Consider the following 19,498-nt stretch of genomic DNA (forward strand, 5'->3'; position numbering starts at 1 on the left):
ACAGACACTGTGAATTCTTTTGGCAGTCTTCTTGTCACAATATATTGCTTCAAAGTTGATTATAGATATCACAAAGAACAGCAGGACAATTTATCCCATATGACTTAGTGGAAGATACTTCTCTTACCAGAATTGATGACAATCCTGCTGTATAACAAAATCTATTGGCTCAGAGTCAGAAGAATCAACCAAAGGCTAACAAGCCAAAGCTTGTTATATGCTTTTATCAGTCTTGTTAAAAAATACTCTGTAATGGACATATGTGATGGAACATGCCTAGGGAAAGAAGCTAAGCAAGGATGGGACTAATCACTAATTTTGTGAGAGAACTTCTACCACCCCATCCCAACCCCAGAAAATAAGTAAACTATAGACCTTGAAAACATCATGGAAAAAAGCAGTGGCAACCCCACTTCTGTACTGTTGCCACAAACAAGCAAATACAGTACAGTGGATGTGTCCATAGCTTTCAAACTCAATTTGAAGCACATTTCCCCTTCTTCACTTGATAAAACAGGATTTTACCATGTCTCCAAATGCAGTTGGAGGATATTTCTTAGTTTTATAGGAAAGCAGAAGGATTTCTTGATGACAAAAAAAGAAAATTAATAGAATTCCACTAATTTATGCCAATTTATTTGTAAATTATATTACAATTTTTTAAAAAAGAAACCAGATTTCTTCTAGGTTCTGTGAGCCAAAGGCAGGGATAATGAAAAGTGGTATTTTGCATATGTTCCTAACATTCTGAGCTAGAGCTGAACAAGAACTTTTCAATATACTGTATATACTCGAGTATAAGCCTAGTTTTTCAGCCCATTTTTTGTGCTGAAAAAATCCCCTCGGCTTATACTCGAGTCAGATTCCCCTCTGAAAAAAAATGGTGTGGAGTCGCGGCCTCCGGCGGCAGCGACTCCCAACAGCCCAGCCGGGAAGGGAAAGGCAAAAGCGCTTTGCCTTTCCCTTCCCGATGCGGCGGGACTGGGGCGCGCCGGCGGTAGTGACTCCTGACTCAGGGGGTCTCCGAGGGAGGGGAAGAGAGTGACTCCTGCCTCCCGCTGTCATCATCATCTTCTTCTTTTGGGTTAGTGAATCAATTAAACCTTTCATGATAGTGAGATCGTTTCCCAAATTAATTATTTTTATTTTTGAAATTTACCAGTAGCTGCTGCATTTCCCACCCTCGGCTTATACTCGAGTCAATAAGTTTTCCCAGTTTTTTGTGTAAAATTAGGTGCCTCGGCTTATATTCGGGTCGACTTATACTCGAGTATATATGGTACTTTTCCTCTTCCTTATTACCTCCCTGATATCTTAAAGTATATTTTCTATGGCTTTTCTGCCCATCTGGCAAGTTAAATAAATAATACATATTTTTAGCAATGTTCTGAATGCTCACAAAACCTGCCTGGGAACTTTCTGTACAAACTAAAGGCAGTGATGTTTGGTACCTTGGTTACGTGGTGCTAGGGATTCAAACCATCAACCTTTCTGATCGACAAGCTTAGCATCTTAGTCACTGAGCAACCATGTCCCTCAGGTTGGAGGTAGGTTTAGTTAATTAAGATGTCTAAATGACTAAAATGACTAAATATTTTCTAGTTATGATATTTTCTCTCTCTCTTTCATTTCAGGGTGACTTAATAGGATTCAGTTGCATGACTGTCGGGCAAAACAAGACTGCAGAAAGTCTTTTCCTGGGCAATTGTCAAATAGAAGTGAGCATAGAATGAACTCAGTTACTATGGTTATAGATGGAACCCAGCAGCATCTATATATTTCATATGTATGAGTTTATTTATGACTAATTGATGCACTTGCTTGTCTTTCTCTCACAACAGTTTTATGAGATAATCAAAACAAAGAGAAAAAGACTGGTTCAATTTCATTTGAATAATGCATATTAATATAACATGCTATATTAACCAGCATAATGATTTATTGTGAAGTCAATTTTAGAATTTGCCTTGCCAGTGTGCATCATTTTAACAGTAAGTCAAAATTTATGTTATATACAGAGCAAGCTAAGGTTGTATCTATGAAGTGTAAAACAATGCAAATACTTTTTTATATTAGGCAATGTAATTTTTGTTTTTATGTATACATCTTTTCTGTACTAAAATATTTTAATGTACATATTCTGAAATATTCAGTTAATTGACATTAAGGCATCATTTCAATTATGTTATAAATTCAGTAATTGTTCATTAGGGATCAATTTGTTATACCTCACAAGAATGCCCCAGAAACTGGAAAAATACTGAGCTTTCCCCAAACGCCATCACTCTGCTAAACAAACAATTCCCTCAAGACTGTCAAACTATTTACTAAATCTGCATTACTATTACTATTAATCTTCCCATCCTTCCTTTCACCCATCTCCTCCCACTTATGACTGTATAATTGTAACTTTGTTGCTTGTATCCTTACAATTTTATTGACTGTTTCCTAGTATGATTTGATTGCTTATTGTATCCTATGACTATATTTATATATTATATACTCTATGACTACACAACCCTATGGCTGTTATTAAGTGTTGTACCTTATAATTCTTGATGAATATATCTTTTCTTTTATGTGCACCAAGACAAATTCCTTGTGTGTCCAATCACCCTTGGCCAATAAAGAATTCTATTCTATTCTATTCTATTCTATTCTATTCTATTCTATTCTATTCTATTCTATTCTATTCTATTCTATTCTATTCTATTCTATTCTATTCTTTTTAATTTAATCTTCCAAGTGCTATTTCTGTGTATTCTAGTCTATGATGAATATTATCAACTATACCTGGAGATGTTTAGAAATACAGAACCAAGCTTTCTGAGCTTTGTTCTGTTTTGGTTTACAGAACCTTATTTTGAAAGAACTACTGATTCTTCAAAAGGCCTTAGCTCTAATGTGAGAATGCACAACAGCAGCATCCATAATGCACAATGGAACTAAATTTATTCCAGCTTCATCTGGCATTACATCTTACATAATAATATGACATATGTCATGAAACTGGCAGAACTTTAACTTTCCCTCCTATCTGAAAGATTAAATAATTAAATAACAGCAGTGTACTGTCTTAAAAAAAGGCAGAGCTGCTTTGAAACACAGAAGTCTAACATTTGAAAAGAGCTTCTGTGTGAATGCATTACTATTTCTTTTTGTAATATAAACTCTTCCTTAGTTTAACCAACGTTATACTAAGGAAGAACTTACTTGGCAAACAAAAACTACCCAAGCCAAACCAAACCAAAACCCAAAGGACTTTAATATATGCTGCTATGCCTCTGAACATCTAATTAATATGAAAACATAATCTCATAAGGATAATAGATTTGAATTGAGAAAGGTTAAAGTTTCAGATTGTCCATAGCAATCCAGTCATAGATTACAGAAAGTAGAATTAACACTGAAGAGAAAACAAATCATTGAATCATTGGTGCTCTCTGAACTTGGCTGTTTGCTTGTAGCTATTTTGTTACCCAGATATCAACAGTGCTGATGAGTGTGGGGCTCCTGCACACTATACAGTACCTTATCTTACCAATGTTGGTTGGGGTTTGATTTTCTTCTTGGCAGTTCCTTGATTAGGGTCTTATTTTATTTCTGATTGTTTGCCTAGTGTTAATCCCTTCTTATGTGGATTTTGTCTGCTAGGAGGGATGTGTTATAGTCTTTTTGTTTCCTTTTTAGTCTTTTGTTATCTCTTTTGAATGGTTTGTAAATATATTTTATATTTCTATGTATCTCTTGATGGTTAATTTGCCTGAATCCCAAGATTCTAGAAATTCCCTAGCATTTTTGGATTAGTTTTCTCTAGCATTTTTGGATTTGGAGTTTGCCAGTTGAAAGTGTGTCTGTGTCTGTTCAAATTGGAATGCATCCCCTCCAGCAGCCAATGCCCAGAATAAGTAAAGAAAATAACAGAATCTTTATCTGTAGGCATTCATTATGGGAGACATGCATTGTGACATTGTGTTACAATATTGCAAAGCAAGTATGCAAAATAGCACTTAAATCATGGCACCATAATGCGCATTTCATTATTTTGGCATCATTCATCATGTTTAAGAACAGTTGAATAAATTCTCATTTCTGAAATATACCTCTTAGGCAATATGTCCAACATCAGAACAGAGCTTTGTAGAAACACCCATGGTTAATTTATTATAAGGCTAAATCAGTGAAAAGTTTTTCCATGGCAAGAATAAGTAGAAGAAACAAAATTTAGGCTGTTTTATGTATTTTAATGTAAACTGATGAATATTTAAAAAAAGAAAAGGTAGTATCTATGAAAATAACAGTTTGTGCATTCATTATATAAATTCTACTGTGCCAAATGTTTTTCTTCATGCTAAGTTAATCTTTAATAATGCAGTTTTATGAGGCCCATGATTTAAAAATCATTTTACCTAAGATGCAATTTATTAAAATATCAACCTGATCAGCCAAGAATGACACACCAGTTGCTGTAAATTCTAATACACATTTTAAGGAATTTAACTATTGTTCTTGGGCATAAATTGTCCTTGTGGAAGTTATAATGACTTAATTTTATTATGGAAATTTAAAGAAATATTAAATTACTAGAAATACTGGACGGACATTTTTTTCTAGTCATATATAATGTTGGGTTGAAATATTTATCTTGGTTTAGTTAAAGGTTTAATGCAGGTTGCCAGTCAAAGAGCTGTGAGACAACAAAATTTAAAGTGAACTGCTACGTTAAAGAATTGTCACTAAGCCTACATCACTTATTTTCTTGATAAAGGAGAAATACCAATCACCAAGAAGCCTTCACTTATTTTCTCATGGAGTTATATTTTAACTGATCTCTAGTTTTGCTTTCTGCCAAATGCATTGATTTCTGTTCTCTCCTCATTGCAATCCCCACAGGAGGGATTTAATTTTCTTAATCTTTCTTACTTTGCTCTCTAACCTTACAGTCATCAATAAAAGTTTAAACTAAAGAGCAACACTGTATTTTCTAGGCTCCATTAATTTCATTTGGTTTTATGCACATGGAACATTGTGTTGGATTGCAGTCATTCTAGTTGCACATTGTTTATTGTCTCTCATGCCACAGTGTTTACAATTTATATAAACTTTTCTGACCAAGACAAACTATGTGGCCTACTTTTTGCTTTTATATTAGAGAAAATGTCTTAATTTCATGGATTTGCAAAAATAGTATTTCAAAATAGCAAGGCTATCCTGGGAATAAGAGCCATTGAATTAAGTTAGAGTAATTTCTAAACAGATTACAATAGTAAATTACCTGTTGTCCATCTGTTCCTGGAATACCAGGTGCACCAAATGAACCCTGAAGAGAATTATATATTTGAATTTAGCAAAATTATCAAACAGATCATGCAATTTTTCACTGTAAACATTTATCTTTTATAAATTATGGAACTTGATTCATACATTCAGCTTTCAGTGGCATTATTCTTTACATTAAATATAAAGATTTATTCTTTTTATGTTATTGTTGTGTATTCTGTTTCAGAATTATGAAGCAAACTTTGTGTGCTAAAAATGAATTCAATGTTTAAAAGTTGCTCATAGTTTTAGAATATATTCCATATTTTATTTTTAAAGAATTACCTAAATGCTCCTAATTTTGAATATGGTAATCATCAGTGGTGGGATTGAACCATTAGCTCCAAGGGTGGGATTCTACAGGTTCACACCTATTTGCTAGAACCAGCTGTTAACATTCTAAGCAGTTTGGAGAACTGGTTGTTAGAAGAAATTACTGGCCTAATCCTGTACGGAAGGCAGGAAGGAAAAATTCTGGTGTTGCTTACAGAAACTGCCTCTCCGTTGAACCTTATTACATTCTTGGCAGGACTAGACTTCCTACCTCTGGAACTTCTCTGGAGTTTCTTTCCCCTCTTTTGCTGGTACTTTGCTTATGTGGAGTGACCATTCAAAGTTACAAAATGGCACTGAAAAAAGTGACTTATGACCATTTTTCACTTATCACTGTTGCAGCATCCCCAGTTATGAGAAGCCAGGTGAGGAGATGCGTGCCTCGATGTGAGTGATATTGAGTTGGCCATGCCCAGCCAGTCACATGACCACCAAACCATGCCCACCAACTAAGACACGCCCACAGAACTGGTTGTTAAAAAAATTGAATCCCACCCCTGGTTAGCTCCGAAGATCAGCTGAGAGGGAACCAGTTCATTCCGATGATCTTCTGTTCTTCTGTTTGGCCCACCCGCCAGCCTGGTCTCTAGGCTGTTCTTTATGTCCTGCTTTTTCAACCTCAGCTGCTTGGCGTGGCACAGCTGATTGCTGTGCGTGCTCTGTTACACACAGGGCTTGCAGGAAAAGATGATTTTCAAATGCTGCGCGTGCTCACCGAACTGGCTATTACACTGGATGAATCCCACCCCTGGTTATCATCCATGTGTTATCAATATACTCCTTTCCTTTTTTATAAAATACTGAACTGAAACATATATGCCCATTTTAAACAGTAATATGAAAGAAAATAAACCACGTTTATTTGATCCATCCAGTGTGCTGCTACTTGTTGAAAGGTTTTGAGAACTAATCTTAAACAAAACAAAAACAAATCACCTATGAATGAAAATCACCTGTGAAAATTGTTTGCTTAATTGCCACAGCATTTACTTAATGCCCACAGAGTTTACTTAAAAAGACCATTGCATATTGAAAAATTGGGTCAAATCACCTCAATTTACAATCACAATGACTTATGACCATAATTCCAGGCTTAATTACAATTGTCAATTGAACAGCTATAGAGCTTGCACTTCAAAAGTGGGCACATTACTGCATAATTGTTAATAATTTTATATGATTACAATTAGTATGTTAAAATTATTTAATATTTTATTATAAATAGAATCTAATACAAACTAAACTTAAAGAAAAGAGAATAAAAAAGAAACAAACCACACTGATTACATTATGTTATTGTGATAGTAGCTGATGACTTTATTTTGTATTTTTTAAAAAGAAAATACCACTTTCCAGTTATAAACAGAAGTTTTGCCCAATTTACAAGTAACAATTATTTTAGTTTCCTTTAATTCCTTCTTGAACCCCTACAGTTTATGAAATGTTAATATAACATTTTATTTTAAAGAAACAGTGGTCCAAACAATTTGTCTTGAGTTGAGGATGGAGAGAGAGGGGGCAGCTGCCTCAGAAAATTCATTTGAAATGTTTTTTATTCCTGCCGTATTTGGTACTGGTACAATGCTACAGTCCATAAATTGTGAATTCACTCTTTCACTGTCAATCCTGATGAATGTAAATAATATTGAAAACATTCACAGGAAGTCAGTTCTCTGGTTACTATAGAAATCAAATTATACTGGCCAGCAATCAAAAATCCATATTTCAACAACACCTAGAATCTTTTTTTCTTACATCATATGGCAGCAATCTATTCAAAGGCCAAACGAAATTCAAGATGCATTTTCCACTATGTTTAGAGTTTGGTTTCATTATTTTACCAGTTCAAGCCAGAACATTATAACTCTTTAACTGGTAAATTTTAGCTAACAGGGTGAAAGGAAACATTGCCCTCATCTCTACAACTAAGCTGTGTTGGTGAGGAGTTGAGATTTTTCTTCTCCCTTTAGTGGTGTATTTTGAGAAAATAGAGCTCACAAACTAAATAGCTGCTATAGAATGCCAGTAGATCAGTGATCCCCAACCTTTTTGACGCTGCGGCCCGGTACCGGCATCAGCTGGGCGCCGCCATCTTTTTTTGACGAAAAAGTGCTTCCGGTGAGCTTTCTACCCGGAAAAGCTCACCGGAAGCACTTTTTTACCAAAAAAAGATGGCGGCGCCCAGCAACCAGCGGCCCGGTAAGACTTGTTCCGCGGACCAGTACCGGTCCGCGGACCGGCGGTTGGGGACCCCTGCAGTAGATTGTACCTTGGCACTAGGCAGAAAAAAAACAACCTTTCTTATCACTGTACTATACCTTTTGTCCTGGAGGCCCCTGAGGTCCCTAAAAGGGAGAACAATGGAATTAACATAATAATATAGACAGTTTAAGGTTAAATAACTAATTAAAAGCATGCTCCATTGTGCAACTACCTATCTTGAATCAAAGTAATTGATGTTTTGTACGTTAGGGAAAACCTAAGTATTCTGTAAAAATACAACAGGTATTTTTCTCTTTCTGTATATTAATTATGACCTGCTAGATTCCTTACTTCCTTCCAGAACCCCACTGCACATGCAGCCCAACACCTCATTGTTGGATATCTGGCGCGCATGTGCGGAGTTCAGGGGTGTGCGGGGGGAGTTTCACATGCATACGCAGGGACATGGGTGCACGCATTGCCTTCTGGGTGCTGGCACATGAGCGTGTGTGTGTGAACGCAATTTTTGGCACAGAAGCCCAAAAAGGTTAGCCACCACTGTTCTACGTTACACTCATTCTCTGTGCTACTGTATAGAGAATCACTGTTCAACAAAAATCAATGTATAAACTTGATTGGCGCAGATATTTCAACCATAAATGTGAGTAATTAAAGTAAGGGGGGGAATTTTATCTCTTGTTAATCAAATTATAATGAAGTTTACAGAGGTGAAGAAAATGGAACTTTTATCAATTAAACACAGAATTATGTCACCATTTACCTTAATATTGTATGTAGAATTGAAGGCTTTATAGAGGGGAAATTTGCAGTGTTAACCATTCCTATCAACTATTCCAATTCTCTATCTGTGAAAAACTGCAAATCAGGATTGTCTCTTAAAATGGGATTTATTTAGGCTGTTGTGATTGCTTTTCTAGCTAAGGAGTCAGATAAAAAATGTGTTAATTAAATATAAAAATAAATCATGCATTGTGATGTATGAGTTTGGAATATAGTAGGCTCTCAAAAAATAACCTTTTCTCTTATTACAATATTATAACATAATATTGACATATTTTTCTTTCTTTCTGTTCCCAGAGGAAAATGAATCATATACACTGAAAAAAGTCTTTCTTCAGAAAAAAGGCTGCCTGCAGCAGTTGTGACTGGATATGCCAACTGTAATTAAAACCACCCTCAGAATGCATTTCACCATTTATTCATACTGACATATGTTCCTTGCCCTGTGAACTTGAAGCTCACTGAGTTGAGTCAAGCACCAGCTATATTCTGGAAACTCTCTAGAATGGCCACAGAAGAGGTTTGGCACTTCAGGTCATGAAGACTTTGCTTTTTATTTACTTATGATCTATTTATAACTTTCTCTCCTTCCTATTTTTCCATACACTCTTAGAGAGAACAAAGGAATGCAAGTTATTAATATACGTACAAACTGACTTAACTGACTACCTGAATAGCAGAGGGTACAATGCTGGTTTCAGGAAGCATGCTACATGGATATCTTGCAGCTTTTGTGGAAGGAACATTTTTAAAAAATGTTTAAAATGTTTCAGAATGTATGTTAGCATTTTACATAGTTTGTTCTTGCATTTTTGTCTTGCTATTGGTTTGGGGGGAAGGTTTTTGGCAATATTTTATAATAGTTCTAACAATTTAACATGCTGTTAAGAAATGGTAGCCAAAGTTACACGAACAGTTGTACTCTGTTTTATAAGTAAGTGCTCTGGGCCTCCTGAAGGTATCAAATTCAGCACTGTGAGAAGTGAGATCTTAAACTTGTTCGATAACACAATCAAACAAAACTCTTTGTTATCAAATTTCAAATGCCTGTTATTTAAATATCCCTTTATAAACATATCTGAAAATTTTGCTTTTATGTTGGGAATCAGCAGTTTTTCTCCATTTTTATCAAGTAGCAGAAGAGATACCTCTTTCATAGAAAAAGGTTAAAAACAATAAAAGGGAAGCAGTTCTTTCATGCCTTCTGCAATTTAACATTAAGCCTTCCACAATTTAACATCCTCTTGATATGTGTAAGAGATGAGTAGGCTGAGCCCAAGGGTGGGATCAAATGTGTTATCAGTTTGGAATAGCTACACTCCCACAAGAAATCCAAGTCCAAGCTCCCCCCTCCCCCCATGGGAATTGCGTTGCTCTTATTTAGAGACAATTTAACTTGATCATTAGTAGATCAGATTCTTGTATATAGGTTGCATATAATAAACTTTTAGTGCTTTGAACTCAATTCCTATGCCTGATTCTTGTGCCTAACAATATGTTAGGCAACAACTCTAAGATTCCAGGCAGCATATGAATTCTGGGAATTGTATTTTAAGATTTCTAAAGGACCATGATTATGTTTTTAGTCATGAGTAAAAATCTGATAACATATGGAGTTTGTGCAGAATTCAAAACTATAAATCTGATATATTTAATAAACACATTTGGATTCATGTTTTGATCCAAAGTGTTAATAAATTATTAGTTCTGCTAAATAAAAGTAATATTTTTTCAAAAATGAGGAAGAATCTATAACCTCATTATTCTTCACTACATAGTTTCACATTTCATGTATAACAGAAAGGTTACTCAGAGACTGAGAATGAGATATGGGGGTACCTAAATCTAATAGAAGATAGATAATAAATAAATAAATGTTGTCTTAACCCTATTAATTCAGCAGCAACAAGGAGCTCTACCTTTTTTAAAATTAATTTGCAAAACTGAAGTTTCCTGAGCATTTTACATTTTTCCTTGAGGCAAGAAATTGCTGGTTTCAATTATAGCACTTTTGTTCTACAGAAAGGTCTGTCTCTAGAAAGTATCCTACTTCAGGTGGCCTTTTGAAAGGTAGTAAAGCCTGAATGTTTTCAAAGATTTCTGGCCTATCATTGTTCAGTACTGTATTTTAGATCAAGGGTCGCCAACCTTTTGGACCTCAGGGACCACCAAACACATAATTTTAAATCCCACAGACCACTAATATGAATTTTGACTGGCTTGCTGATGTTGGTGGGAAAGTCAGTCCCATATTCCAGACCTGCAGTAGTCACAGGACCGGCCCTTTGGTCATCCCGGAGCAGCTGCTCTTTTACCTGGGCGCACCAGCTTGTCATGGACTGGAGGAGCTGCTCCAGGATGACCAAAGGGCCAGTTTTGTGACTACTGCAGCTCTGGAATATGGGACTGACTTTCCCACCAATGCCAGCAAGCCACCCTGGGGGAGATTTCCCTCCCCCACTGTTGGTCTTACCTTTCAGTTTCAGCTCACAAGGCTCTATTCAAGGTAAGGTTTGCACTTGGCTGAAGGGTGGGGTCCAGTGGGTGGGCGGGACATGTGGGTGGCACAGCCTTGTGTTCCTGTGCAGTCTGGATTAATTGCTTTGGGGGGGACATTTCTCTGTGGACCACCAACATTTTCTCGCGGACTACCGGTGGTCCCCAGTCCACTGGTTGGCGACCACTGTTTTAGATTATACTCTCCAGTACTTCAATTTTGATTTGCTATGAATTTGTATTGTATCATTAGATTAATGAGGACGGATATATGTTATTATTATTACTGTTATTAATGGTTGTCATTTCATGTTGTTGTATGCTATTGTGAAACTACATGATTTGAAAGCAAATATACTTAATGAACAATGATCATAGTAATAAGAATATACCTTATACCAAACAGAAAAATGAAACTATAAACTTACTTACCACCAAACCTTGTTCACCCGGTTTTCCAGGTTCTCCCTTAAACACAAAATAATGATAAATACAATTAAAAAGAAGATGAATAGACAAAAACAATACTCGGCATAAGTCCATTAACTGTGAGGGCCATGTGGTGTTCATGGATCTTACATGGCAGAAGGGGGAGGTTACTGCACTCATGCCTTCTTTGTATATGTCCTAAACATATACACAAAAATATTATAGAATATCGGACTAAATGAATAATCTAATCCAGGATGTACTGGACATCAACTTCATCTTCATTATATAGGAAAAATGATAATTCATATGACTTTTGGAATATTAGTTATAATATCTTACTTGAATTTCCTAGAAATTTCCTAGAAATTCAAGTGCACCTAGAAATGACACAAATCCCCAATGTTGCAGATTTTTTTTTTTTTTAAAACAAGTTTTATTAATTTTTAAAACACACAAATTATCATTATTCATTACATGTTTAAACCTTTTTCCCTTGTAAATTTAACAAGTCAGATAAATTATGATTCTGTTTTAAACCATTTCCATATAATATACCAAAACCTCTTATTCAATTTCTCTTTACTTCTCTTTACTCTTATTCAATATCATTATTATTATTTCATCTGTTTCTTTCTGACTTAGTTACCATTATTCTCATTCTATATTTCTACAAGTTTTTACCAATTCTCCCCCCAAAAAAGACATATACACACAACACACAAAACATAAAAAAAATATCTTTTTGAAAGTAACTTGGACCCAGGTGTCTCTCTCTTCATGGACTTCAATTATATTCATGCTCATCTTACATATCATTACTTATTTTATTTACCATTCTAAGCCTTCTATATTAACTTCTCCACATATTTCACACTTCTTAATTCTACCTTAATTAATCATCTTAGTTTAAATCATTATATTTGTATCTTTTGTCCATTTTTTATCATCCCTTTGTCTCATCCCTTATGAAAAAAAAAGAAAATCAGTTTCTCCTGAAATCATTAATCAGAGTATGATGCCTTTCTATCTCCCCCTAAGTTAATCAAATTAATCTTTAAAATAATATCTAATACCCAATCAGATTTTGCTTGGTACATTCTATCTAACTAATACATCCAACACAATTAAGTGCATAATTAGAGAATAAATCCAAATATTAAAAAGAAATACTATAATAAAAAATTTTATAATAACATCAATACCATAATTTTATTAAACTCTTTAATTAAAACAATATTCTAAACCTCTCCTATTATTAAGTTTTAAAACCAATCATTTTTAAACATTTTAACATTTTAATCTCTTATCAACTCTTAAACCATTGCAATACTACCATCTCATCTTATGTACCTTGCAAAATCTTTTTTTTTTTTAAAAAAATTATACTTTATCCATTATCCATAAAAAATTCCTTTTTTCCATTTAATTTCAAAACGTTGTAGCTTTTCTCCACCTTTTCCCTTTCTTTCTTTTCCCAACAAACCTTTCTACCCCCCTTCTTCTAGCCTCTGCCTTACCGGCTTCCCTTCTCTGTCGTATTTCTTTTCCCCTTTGTTTACAATCATCATATTGGTTTTGCACTTTATTTTTCCCTTTCTTAAATGTTTTTAGATCTTAAGTCCTTAAATCCTTTAGTTTTCTTCTTTTCTCTTCTTTTCTTTTCTTTCTCTCTTCCTTTTTCTGGATCAAATTCTGAGATTCATTAAAGATGGCTCCTTCCTTTCTTTCTTGTTCCTCTGCTGTCTTCATCTGTTGTAATTTTTGTTGATAATTAGTAAGCGCCATTTCTAAGAAAAGGAAAGCTTCTTCCACACCATTTCTTAGTTCCTCAACAGAAAGAGCCATTATAAATCTTTTCTTTTCTTTTCTCCTTCTTTCTTCTTACAACAACCAGAATATTCAAAAGAAAATAAAAAAGATAAAACAGTCCCAAAGTTATCAATCAGTCCAAACCAAGGCAGAGTTCTCACTTTCTCCTTCTGGGGTGATATCAATCAAAGAGAAAGAAAGTCCAAATCTGTTTAAAGTCTTGTTACAATATATTCTAGTCTTCAAATCCTTAAGGCATCTGCTCCAACAAATCTTAGCATACAAATATTTTCTTTTTAATCCTCTCTCTTCCCACTCATCGCTTAAAACCAATTTCCACCTAAAAAAATAGGTTTCTTAATATCCAGTTATTTATTCCGTAGGAAAAGAGGGAAAGCTATCCTTTCAGCACCTTCAAGCAGCCGCTTTTTTCCTCTTCTGGCAGGTATTATTCAGAAAGTCATACTTTTCAGGAATTTTATTAAATATGTCTTAGAGTCCTAGGAGCCAAGAAAAACTTTCTCCTCTCAATCACTTTCTCCACTTCCTCCTGCGCATTCTTACCCGGCTGCCAGCTTCTTTGTGGCGGCCATTACGGACCGCCGCTGCACCGTCCTGGGAAAAGGGGTTCTGCCGGCCAGGGAGGGGTCTGCAGCACCCCAAACCCTTCTCCGGATCCCCTACCTTCAGCTGCCCCTGCAGGGTGCAGCCTAGCTCCGTACCCGGCTGGGTCGGAGCCCCAAAAACGGCTAGCGCGGCAGGGATCGCGCAGCTTCGCAAATCCTGCCGCTCGCGGCCGACAAACCGGAAGTCCCAATGTTGCAGATTTTATTGAAAAGGGCACCAACTAACCTAGGCCGGGGCCTGGGAGAACAATCAAGTCTTTATGGCTCTTTGGAATGGCACACTTCCAGGGTACTGATAGATGAGATTGTTTAATCAAATTTTTATACTGTTTAATTGGATTTTGCTGTGTTCTAATTGCATCCACATTTTTAATGAGGTGTTAAATAATAAAGTAAAATCATCCTGATTGTCTGACTTCTGTTTTGCTAAACAGCCAGTTTTTCATTCAAATGGGACATTCTAGAGTACATCCTCTAGTTTAGGGGTCTCCAACCTTGGCAACTTTAAGCTGGTGAGGCTTTGAGATGGGAGCAGCAGGCAAGTAGGCTCTCTGCTTAACTAAGATTAACCTATTCTAATTATTACCTGCTTTTAAGGCTATTTTTCTATCATATCTTAGTCTTCAAATTTTTATTTTTATTTTTAAACCCTTTACATTTTTGAAATTTTTGCAGTGTGATCACTAATCCACTTTTAGCTATATTTCAGCTATTGTTTAGCTGTATTTTAAAAAAGCCCTAGCTAGCCCTCAGCTATAGGAGGGCCTTGCTGCTTCTTCTTTGTTGTTGTTGTTCTAAAGATCTTACTCCTTGAGCTGGAAGTCTAGCAATGCCTAGCTTTGATGTGATTTCTCTTATCTGATTTATTCTATTTTTATCCACTATTTTTATTATTTTATCATTTTTATTTACTCATGTTCCCTGCTCTGTCGGGAGGGCAGAATCCTGGGTATACTTGTGTGGAGCTCTGCCATTGTTTGCATTAGGACTCGTTTCTTCTCGCCTTCCGATTCCTTTTCCTCTGGATTTAGGACTTGTTTCAGTGACTAGACTCTATGCTATATTACACAGCTCCCTCTCTATTGTGCTACTTAATATAATGAAGACAAGGAAAAGGAGCAGATCTTTCACTGACCTGGTTCCTCATCCTTCTCTGAAGCAATCCAAGATTGAGGACTTTGTTTTAGCTCGGCCTTTCAGTTTGAGAGGCCTCTTTTGGCCTCTCTCCTGCTCCCTTTTGTCTGGCTGCTGCCGGTTGTCATGATCTTCTGATGGTTGAGGGCGTCACCCCCCCGAGTTGAGAACAAAGGCTTATCTAAAACTACGGCCCCCAACCAATCCTTAAATGAGCCCACCCTTACAGAACTTTTGGCTCAGCAATGTTTCTTAGTCAAGTTTTTGGTGACCAATTGTTCATGACTAATTTTCCTATGTTCTTCTTTTGTTGTACTTGTGTTTTGGTCTGTGACCACAAATAAAGTATTCTTATAGCTTGCTGGCTGGGGAATTCTGGGATTTAAAGTCTTCCAGGCTTAAAGCTGCCAAGGTTGGAGACCCCTGCTCTAATTCACTTTACTTTATTTTTATCTTAATTTATTTTATCTTGTCATACTCTATTTTATCTTATTTTATTTTATTTCATTTTGTCTTATCAAATTCTATTTTATTATATTGTGGTTGACATTCATTATTTCTTGATATAGTCAATTAATCATAAAATTACTTATAATATAAAATTATAATAAAAACATGGTAGGAATAGTTTCCTAGAAGTTCTTTCTCCTAACCAGAGATGGTATTCAGCAGGTTCTGAACAGTTCTGGAGAACCAGTAGTAGAAATTTTGAGTAGTTCAGAGAACCGGCAAATACCACCTCTGACTGGAGATTTTACAGTATCCTTCCCCCGCCATACCCACCAAGCCACACCCACAGAACCAGTAGTAAAAACATTTGAATCCCACCATTGCTCCTAATGTAGTTCTAGTTAAGTTCATGTATTTTCTTAGAATATTATTCTTACAAAACAGGAGAACAGAAGACTATTTACTTTAAGACTAATGTCCTGCACTGCTAACTGGTAAAAGATATTAAAATTCTCAATGTAATTTTTCACAGAAAAACATTTCCCAGACATATCTTAAATATATGAATTTAATATGGAAATTAATTATAATTATATCAATTTAATATGAATTTATGAGGTTGCTTCTGGCATACAAGGCTCTGAGGATTTTAATTAACTATTACAATCTGTACAAAATGTTACCAGAATAGTTTTTTTAATTATTATTCAACGTGTGTATGCATCCATAGATCACTTATTCATTAGCAAAAAAATCCATTAACCATGATAAAAAAGGAAAAAATAAAAAGATGTTAACCTAATAACTTGCCATTATTTAACATAACATAACATTATTTAACATGCTATAATAATTTTTGTTGGAGAAATAAAAGTAATATCAAAGTGCCATATCTTTCTTTTTCAACAAAAGGTATTAATGCTAAAGGGTTTGTAAAAAAAAAGTTCTCATCATCTCTGCTAAGTCCAATACTTGCTTTTCAGATAAATATTCTGAAATAAGTCAGTTAATTCCCTGTCTATCTACACCTGTGAATTTAATTTATAATGCATATGCTGTGTTGTACTTATACTGACTGACTCACCGGCACCCCAGGCACTCCTCGTGGGCCATCTTTGCCAGTATCTCCAGGAGGGCCTCTTGGTCCTGGGGGTCCAGGGGGTCCAGGAGGTCCAGCTTGCCCTTGATCACCCTGAACACCCATCAATAAGACCAATGTTAATATATTCAAACAATCCAGTGTAACAAAAAAAGAATGTTCAAGAAATCATGCATACAAAGAAAGTCAAAAGTCTATGCGCATAACTAACTGCTCATATTTATCACATACTGGACAACCTGTGACATGCTGCATTATCATTTGAAGGATATTACCTTACCTAAACAGAGAAACAGAGGTATCATCAGTCGATGCAGGAGCAGGGATGACTTTTGATTTCCCGTTGGCTTCTCCATTGACTTTCCTTGTGGGAAGCTGGCAGGGAGCACTGAACCCTTCCTTCCTTCCCTTTTTTCCATCCCTCCCTCCCATATTTTTTTAACAGCAAAGAATTGATTACTTCTCAGAGAAGACAAGGAATTGAATTTAGGCCTGCAATTCCTAAACAATTTATTGGCATTAATTGTGCATTGATGCTGATGGCTATTCTTTTTAGGCATCTTTTTTCTTTTTTTCAGTTATCCTTTTTAAAATTTCTGTTGGATTATGGCTGTCTGTTCTTTGTGGCCTCTGAAGCTTTTTTACAAACTGCATCAGTCAGCTTGATTGGAAAGTGACAAAATGCACACGCATAAAAAGGCAACGTACTCTTAAACCATAAGTAAGCACACTTTTAACATGCAAGTAATAATCCAACAGAGAATATTATTGAAAAAATATTCTCCATTTGTACATGACGCAAACTAGAATGATCTTGTGAAAGTTCTGCATTTGAAGAATACACAGAGATTACCTCAGATTCACTGCTCCTAAATTTCACATATACTTTTCTTCATGGGGAAAAACATGTGTTTGGATGTTGTATTAAATGTTTAGCCATTAGAGTTAGATGGAGGCTTTCATGACAGGTTACAAAATTAGTTCATGAGATTTGGCAAGTGAGCACTGATTGACATCTAAGGGGCCAATGGAATATGACTTCTTGATGAAATCTGTATAACTTTTTTCAAGCTTTAAACCAAACAGTTAAATATTTATTTAATTTCTTATTTAAGCAGCCTTTTCATAAGTACAATTCAGAACAACTTGATGAACATCAGTCTATCCACTTCACAATGCTTCATGTTGAGTAATTAACTGTTAAATTAACAATTACTCTTCCTTCAACAATATTGTTTTATTCAATTACCAATCAAAATTTTAAAAACCCTCAAGACAATTGATAAAATTAATTAGCACTATATAGTGAAACCCCATGAGTTTTATTTAACTGGGATTTTTTTTTAAAAGCATCCATTTCATTAATAGTAATATAGTTCAAAAAAAGCTTTATCAATATTTATAGCAATCATCTGCAAGCAAGAGAATAGGAAAAGTTCAGAGACAGATGAAGCACTACCTTAATGAGGCGGCGTTTAATGAGCTGCTGATCAGCAGAAAGAAACCCATGATTGATTTTAGGAAACACCATCTGATCAGGCAGGTGAGGCCAAAGGTTGAAGTGCAGAGATGAAAGAATTGAAGAACAGACATCAGAAGGCACCAAAGAAGAAATAGAAAGGTATACATTAGACTTGTAACTGCAAATATAACTTCCAACTGGTGCTTCTGTCTTCAGGAGAATCTATGCTTTGTTTTATAATTATTGCAAAGATGCACAAGGTGGGAGGCAGAATCTGCGTGGGGTTGTCCTTTGATGAAATAAGTGGTAACACAAACTTGCTCTGAAAACACCAAATTGGACTTCAATTTTAAAATATTTCTTCAGTATCTGGAAGATCAAAATGGAATGCTTTTTTAAATTATTATTTCACGTCATGAGCAAAGATTCCAAGAGACAAAGCACTAGTTCAGACTCAGTCAGACTTTCCAAAGAGCATAGGATGCCAGGAGCAACAGGACCTTTAAATACCGGAGGCGTAATTGCCTTCTGGTCCCTAGGTAGTTAAAATAAGGATTAATTTTTAAAGAATGCAAGGACGTGTCACTGTAACGCCACCAAGACAAAAAAATAAGTGGTATTATTACTAGAGTTTTTATACATTTTTAAAATCTTTGTGATTCCTTTATAAGTACTCTGTTTTGACCATTAAAGTTATTTACTTATAAGTTTGGGTTTTATCTAATGCAGTTCATTGCTGAATCCTCTGCAATGCAACAACATTGAAGATATAAGGATCCATAAGGGATGATCAGGTTCTGAAAGCAAATTCATTATCCAGGACATCTCCATGCTGATATGGAAAGACTGGCTGGCTGATGCGTATTGGCCACAAACCTTGACGGTGAGAATCTGATTACTGTGAAGGCCGGCAACTGTGGGGAAGCCTGGCAGACCCTAGGAACATACACACACAGAGTACCAAAATAACACGACACAAAACGTCACACACAGAATGGCAATTTGACAACAGACACAAAATTAGCTTTATAGCTCAATCTTCAGATTTGTTATAGATGGTGGCATCTTATGTATGTCATTTTTTTTTGGAACAAATATGGACATGGGTTGCCAGGATTAAACAAGTCACCTAGAAATATAAACTATTAAAGGTAACTATTTCAATACCAGCGTCTTATTTATTATCCACAATGGAAACAGGCCACCTTTTTAAAAATAATGTTATTGTGGATTTAGTAAGGTTAAATTATACACACAAGTGAACAACAACTAGGAAATGATGTATCTTTTAAAGTTTAATAGGTTTTTTTGTCACCATGCAACATAAAGTATATA

The 19,498-nt window shown here is 35.4% G+C and overlaps 1 protein-coding gene across 1 annotated transcript in view; it reads right to left on the reverse strand.

Moving 5' to 3' along the window:
- The window catches only part of COL25A1 (collagen type XXV alpha 1 chain), a 121,279-nt gene that overhangs the window by 57,579 nt on the left and 44,202 nt on the right, over positions 1–19,498 (reverse strand). Inside the window, exons 4-8 of the mRNA XM_087962949.1 lie at positions 18,161–18,232; positions 16,687–16,794; positions 11,584–11,619; positions 7,971–7,997; positions 5,276–5,320 (exon numbers count right to left, since the gene is read on the reverse strand). Coding sequence (XP_087819075.1) covers positions 5,276–5,320; positions 7,971–7,997; positions 11,584–11,619; positions 16,687–16,794; positions 18,161–18,232 — 288 coding nt within the window. The remainder of the gene's footprint in view (positions 1–5,275; positions 5,321–7,970; positions 7,998–11,583; positions 11,620–16,686; positions 16,795–18,160; positions 18,233–19,498) is intronic.

Source organism: Notechis scutatus, chromosome 4 (genome assembly GCF_049901735.1).
Source record: "Notechis scutatus isolate UNSWTSFEM ecotype Mainland chromosome 4, rNotScu1.2, whole genome shotgun sequence".
NCBI lineage: Eukaryota > Metazoa > Chordata > Lepidosauria > Squamata > Elapidae > Notechis > Notechis scutatus.